Source organism: Triticum aestivum, chromosome 2A (assembly GCF_018294505.1).
Source record: "Triticum aestivum cultivar Chinese Spring chromosome 2A, IWGSC CS RefSeq v2.1, whole genome shotgun sequence".
Classification (NCBI taxonomy): domain Eukaryota; kingdom Viridiplantae; phylum Streptophyta; class Magnoliopsida; order Poales; family Poaceae; genus Triticum; species Triticum aestivum.
Window position 1 is genome coordinate 753880675 of NC_057797.1, and position 6798 is coordinate 753887472.

Here is a 6798-nt window from a genome sequence, read left to right on the forward strand (position 1 = left end):
CTTCCTGCGCCCAGAGGAAACGCCGCCTCGCTTTGTCGATCTCCTTCAAGACCTTCTTTGGCGCCTTCAGCACAGAAAGGGCGTAGGTGGGCAGAGCGGACAGCACTGCACGCACCAGAACGCGTCGGCCTGCCAGCGACATCAACTTCCCCTTCCATCCCGCGAGGCGCGATTTGATCCTGTCAATGAGGAACTGGAAGTGCACGATCCGCAAGCGCTTAGTGGAGATAGGCAGCCCCAGGTAGGTTGTGAAGGAAATATGCCCTAGAGGCAATAATAAAGTTATTATTTATTTCCTTATATCATGATAAATGTTTATTATTCATGCTAGAATTGTATTAACCGGAAACATAATACATGTGTGAATACATAGACAAACAGAGTGTCACTAGTATGCCTCTACTTGACTAGCTCGTTAATCAAAGATGGTTATGTTTCCTAACCATGAACAAAGTGTTGTTATTTGATTAACGAGGTCACATCATTAGTTGAATGATCTGATTGACATGACCCATTCCATTAGCTTAGCACTCGATCGTTTAGTATGTTGCTATTGCTTTTTCTTCATGACTTATACATGTTCCTATGACTATGAGATTATGCAACTCCCGTTTGTCGGAGGAACACTTTGGGTGCTACCAAACGTCACAACATAATTGGATGATTATAAAGGAGCATTACAGGTGTCTCCAAAGGTACATGTTGGGTTGGCGTATTTCGAGATTAGGATTTGTCACTCCGATTGTCGGAGAGGTATCTCTGGGCCCTCTCGGTAATGCACAGGACATAAGCCTTGCAAGCATTACAACTAATATATTAGTTGTGAGATGATGTATTACAGAACGAGTAAAGAGACTTGCCGGTAACGAGATTGAACTAGGTATTGGATACCGACGATCGAATCTCGGGCAAGTAACATACCGATGACAAAGGGAACAACGTATGTTGTTATGCGGTCTGACCGATAAAGATCTTCGTAGAATATGTAGGAGCCAATATGGGCATCCAGATCCCGCTATTGGTTATTGACCGGAGATGTGTCTCAGTCATGTCTGCATTGTTCTCGAACCGTAGGGTCCGCACGCTTAACGTTACGATGACAGTTATTATGAGTTTATGCATTTTGATGTACCGAAGTTAGTTCGGAGTCCCGAATGTGATCACGGACATGACAAGGAGTCTCGAAATGGTCGAGACATAAAGATTGATATATTAGAAGCCTATGTTTGGATATCGGAAGTGTTTCGGGTGAAATCGAGATTTTACTGGAGTACCGGGAGGTTACCGGAACCCCCCGGGAGCTATATGGGCCTTAGTGGGCTTTAGTGGAAAGGAGAAAGGGGCAGCCCAAGGTGGGTCGCGCGCCTCCCCCCTCCCCTAGTCCTATTAGGACAAGGGGAGGTGGCCGACCCCCCTCTCTCTCTTTCCCCCTCGGGGAATCCTATTCCAACTAGGATTGGGGGGGAGTCCTACTCCCGGTAGGAGTAGGACTCCTCCTGCGCCCTCCTCCTGGCCGGCTGCCCCCTCCCCCTTGGATCCTTTATATATTGGGGCAGGGGGGCACCTCTAGACACACAAGTTGATCCTTGAGATCGTTCCTTAGCCATGTGCGGTGCCCCCTGCCACTATTCCACCTCGATCATATTGTAGCGGTGCTTAGGCGAAGCCCTGCGACGGTAGAACATCAAGATCGTCACCACGCCGTCGTGCTGACGAAACTCCTCCCCGACGCTTTGCTGGATCGGAGCCCGGGGATCGTCATCGAGCTGTACGTGTGCTAAGAACTCGGAGGTGCCGGAGTAACGTGCTTGGATCGGTCGGATCGAGAAGACGTACAACTACTTCCTCTATGTTGCGTCAATGCTTCCGCAGTCGGTCTGCGTGGGTACGTAGATAACACTCTCCCCTCTCGTTGCTATGCATCACCATGATCTTGCGTGTGCGTAGGAAATTTTTTGAAATTACTGCGTTCCCCAACAGGTTGTGGGGAAGCAAGAAATGGTGCCGCCGAAACCGTGCAGCACATCCTCCAGGGCGTGGGCGTCGCAGTTCATCGGGATGACCGAGGATTTGGCCTGGTTGAGCTTGAGGCCAGTGGCTTCTCCGAACGAGTGCAACATCTCCAGCAGGCAGTCCACCTCCTCCTTAATTGGATTTGCAAAGATTACTGCATCGTCAGCGTAAAGGCTGACCCTCATGCTTGCTCTCCGCCCTGGCAGCGGCGCGATCAAATTCTGTCTGGTGGCTGATTCGAGCAGGTGGTACAGGGGGTCGATTGCCAGGATGAACAGCAGCGGCGAAAGCGGGTCCCCCTACCGCAGCCCACACGCGTGGAAGAAGCTTGGCCCCTGCATGCCATTAAGAAAGCATGAGGAGGACGCAGAAGCAAGCAGCAGGGAAATCCAGTTTCTCCAACGCTGCAAGAAGCCCATTTGCTGCAGAAGTTCGATCAAGTATGCCCAGGAGACGGAGTCGAAGGCTCGGGCGAAGTCCAATTTGAAAAGCAGAGCCTGTTTCTTCTCTCTGTGCAGCATTCTGACGCAACCTTGCACGAACTGAAAGCTGTCGTGGATGCACTTTCCTCTTTGAAAGGCCGTCTGAGCCGGCGAGATCACTCCCTCCAGGGCAGCCGAGAGTCTTGAGGCGAGCACCTTTGAGATCAGCTTCGTGACGGAATGGATAAGGCTGATGGGCCTGTGGTGGCCGATCTCCGAGGCGTCGATGCGCTTGGGCAGGAGGGCAATCAGAGCGGTGTTGATGTCGCTGAAATTTTTTTCGGCCATGTGATAGAACTTTTGAAAAACTACCATGATCTCGTCCTTGATGATATGCCAACAGGAGCGGAAGAATTGGCCGGTAAAGCCATCTGGGCCTGGCGCCTTCTCCGCCGGCGATGTGACGATCGCTGCCCATACCTCAGCCATAGTGAACGGGCCGTCCAGCTCTGTCGCGGTCACCACCGGGATGCGGAGCTGCTCCCAGTTCAGAGTGCAGTTGCGCCTCTCGCCCTGGCCTAAGGAGGCAGAGAAGTGGTTGAAGATAGCCTGCTCCTTCTCGTTGTGATCGACAAGAACTCTGTTGTTGACGTTGAGCACATGAATGAAATTTTTCCATCTGCACGATCTCATCTTTGCGTGGAACAGCTTGGTGCTAGCATCCCCAGCTCGGAGCCAACTAATTCTTGAGGCCTGACGGTTTCTAGCTCTCTCTATAGCTGCCAGACCGAGCACCTTCAATTTCAAGTTTTTTCGTAGGTTGAATTCAGCGTCTGATAGTGATCTGCTCTCTTGTGCTTTGTCGAGCTGAAAGATCACCTCATTGACGATCTGCAACTGCTGCTTGCACTTGCCGAACGTGCTCCTGCTCCAAATCTTCAGGTCGTCCGCCACTCTCGCCATGCGCCTCTTGATCCTGACAAACGGACAGTCATGTGGAACGGCTTTCATCTCTGCTGGTATCAAATTAGGAGCACCAGAGTAGATCAGTTAGTTAATCCATGGATATGACCCAGCCGGTACGTTGTTAGATGGTCGTTTTCATCTATAGCAGTTTGGTGTCTATTCTCAACAGATTAATCAGTAATTAAATCCATGGATAGGATTTAAGTTTTAGTTTTTTGTGTGGACAGGACAGGCTATGTATGCCTGCTGCAGCCCGAGGTCGGGGTGGGCGTGGGGGTGGGGTTGGGTACCACGATCCATATAACCATCGACCCATCCCAAAATATTTTGTGTACTCCGCCTCATGTAGCTAGGTAGATAACTCCACGCATGTTTGTCCATAAAAATGCAAGCCAGGCACATTTATGTTGCATTTAGATACTGTCGTTGACGACATTATTAACAGTGAAAATGGGTGAGTATCGACAATATGTGTGCTGCATGCGTGGTGGCGCAGTGCAGTGGGGACATACTACTAGTCTACTAGTACTACATAGCCGTAGGTTCATCGGGAAGTGCATGGACGAAGCCGGATATGTATGAATCAACTTCAAAAACACACATTTCTAAATGCTAAAAAAAATCTGAAAAGTGACACAAGTACGTCTCCTTGTTCTATGTGCATGCATAAAGTTTCATGACAAAACAATTTTTTTTGTGGTCTGTGCAAAAAGATAAAAAATTGCGTCGTGAAACGTTATTTAGAAACACTGAAATTTGTCTTTTTAAAGACAAAATAATATGATATCGTTTTCACAAAACTTTGTGCCACGCACACAGATTTGCAAACATGTATACTTGATATTTTCTTTTGATTTTTTTTGACATTTTAAAACATGCTTAAAGTGATTTTTTTTAAAGGGTGCATATGCCTTATGCGTTCAGGACGTGCCCACTCTAGGTTCACCATCGGATTCCGCGTCCACGTCTTGCTGCTAGTACAGCAATCTTGGCTCCCCATCTTTTTTTTTTGACAATCTTGGTTCCCCATCTCAAGATCTTGGTAGTACCTGGCACGAAACAAAACCGAATCAAGGCGCCCACGGTATGTCTAGCCTGAAGAGAATCCATTTTATCATAGATTCATCATTCATGCATGCATGTGTCATTCATGTACGTAGGAGTATATTTCTTGCCAGGCCAGGCCACTGCCCGCTCAAGTAGGCTTGTGATGGAAAAGCCGTTAATTTGCGCACGTACGTACTCCTAGCTCAATTGATCCATTCATCTCTGGCCTCAATATATATTAAGGAAAGAGACTCATTTATTAATCTATTATACTATACTACTCTAGTTAACTAGCTTCCCTTCCATCCATCGTCGAGCTACATCCTTGCTTAATTACTTTTGCAAGCAAGAAAGGCTATGATTCGATACATACATACATACATACATACATAGTGGTACTTTGTTAACAAGTAGTCCAGTGCTGAATAAGTCATCTCATCTAGCTAGCTAGCTAGCTTGGACAATCAATCCATTGTAAGTGCAATGAAGCTGCTGCTACAGTCGACGGCCGGTGATCATGATTCATGGTGGAGGGGCGGAGCGGCACCTCTGCTTCTGCCGCTGCTGCTTCTGCTGGAGCGTACTACTAGTGCTCCCGCTGCTGCAGTCTGGGACGGGTGCCTGCGCCGCCTTCGCCAAACGATCCTGCATGCCAACATACAAACGGAGTAACATTTTCAGGTAGCTAATAATTACGGAGTAAATGGCAAAGAGAGAAGTAGCCGTGTGTACGTTGATGAAGTCCTGCTCGCGCTGGATTAGCATCCTGTTCTCCCGGCGCAGCTGCGCCAGCTCCAGCTCCATCTCGTTGGTGCAGGCCTGTTTCCGCGCTCGCGACCGCGCCGCCGACTCCCGGTTCTTGATCATCCGGCGCTGCCGCCGGTCGCCGCCCGCCACTGGCTGCACAGCGGCTCTCTTGCTGGCGCCTCCGGACGCGGATAAGCCAAAGTGACAGCCGGCTGGGTCGTCGCCGGAGCTGGTGGCCGAGTTGGCAGCGCCGGTCCCCCCGGGGCAGGTGAACTCCAGGGTGAGCGCCGTGTGAGGCGGCGGCGTGCGGGGAGGCTGCGGAACGGCGCCGGCGAGGTAGTCCTGGGGGTGGGCGGCGCCGCGGTAGGGAGCGGCGGCCGGGGAGTGGAGGTGGTGAGACTGTAGCGCGGGCGGGGTGGTGCACAGCGACATATCCTTCCACAGCTCCTCCATCGATGATCTTATCCAAGCTACTTACAGTAGATCTTGCTTGAGTTGAGTGGATGGAATGGAAGCAAGTCAAATGTAGCTAGGCAGGCAATGCAAGCAGAGAGTTATTTGGTCCACATATAGATGGTGCTCTCTCTTTATAGCCACGCTACTAGCTATATTATTGGCATGCACGTGAAGTTTACGACCAAGAAAGGTGGACAAGACAAGTAAACATGGTTTGCAAGTTGGAGAGAGGATTTTCTACCTTGCATGTGATTTCCCGTGCATGCATCCATTGCATTTTTATTGCTGTGTGGGATCGCTGACATCATCTATAGTGTTTTCTCTCTCAATAACATACATGTACATGTTATTCTCTACCGACTAAGTTTCACTCATATTTGACGATTTTGACAAAACGCTCGCCTATCTCTCCCCTGAATCTTTGGTGCAAAACGAGGGGCGAGATAAAGGCTTTAGAGGCAAACAACGGCGGTAACATGGAACACATGAGTGTTGCTTGGAGGCAACAAGATTAATGATGGTCAGGAGGGCCACAATCATCCCAACATGGATTTGGTTCTAGGAGTGAAAATTATCACATGCAAAAGCGAGAGTAAGCTAATCAAAGTATGGCATCCGGGCAAGACTATAGGTACACCAGCCGTAGGCAGCAGACTCGAGGCGACAACAAAGGTAGACCTCCGCGAGACCCGAGAAGAAGTGAAAATGATGGCGAAAGCCCTTTCTGCTCCCGAGCTCAAATGAGCTCTCGGGATGACTAGTAAATTCCAAATATCAAAACAATTAAAAAACTGTTTTTTTGGCAAACTTGGACAAATGTTTTGTATGCTTGAAACTTTTCATCATGAAACGACATTCGTGCAAGTCATGGAAAAAACAAATCAGCACTCCAAAATGCTTTAAAAATAGCATTTTTAGAGCATCAATTTTGTTTTTTACCACGACTACCATGAATGTCCTCTCATGATAAATTTCAAAAGCGCACAAAACATTTGTCAAAGTTTATCACACAAAAATCAGATTTTTTTTACTATTTTTTTTCTGTCATCAAAGAGCATTTGAGCTCGGAAGCAGATACTCCACGCCTGAATGAAGGCCGCTTTCAAAGGCCTTTGCACACCAGAAGAAATGGAACAAATACATGTAC

At 48.6% G+C, this 6798-nt stretch overlaps 1 protein-coding gene across 1 annotated transcript; it reads right to left on the reverse strand.

Moving 5' to 3' along the window:
• Positions 1-4352: 4352 nt before the first annotated feature.
• Positions 4353-5733, reverse strand: LOC123190899 (bZIP transcription factor 27). The gene is made up of 2 exons (XM_044603624.1): positions 5181-5733; positions 4353-5093 (listed from the first exon to the last, which is right to left on the reverse strand). The coding sequence occupies exons 1-2, from the start codon at positions 5646-5648 to the stop codon at positions 4971-4973; spliced, it is 591 nt and encodes a 196-aa protein (XP_044459559.1). The 5' UTR covers positions 5649-5733; the 3' UTR covers positions 4353-4970.
• Between the last annotated feature and the right edge of the window lie 1065 nt (positions 5734-6798).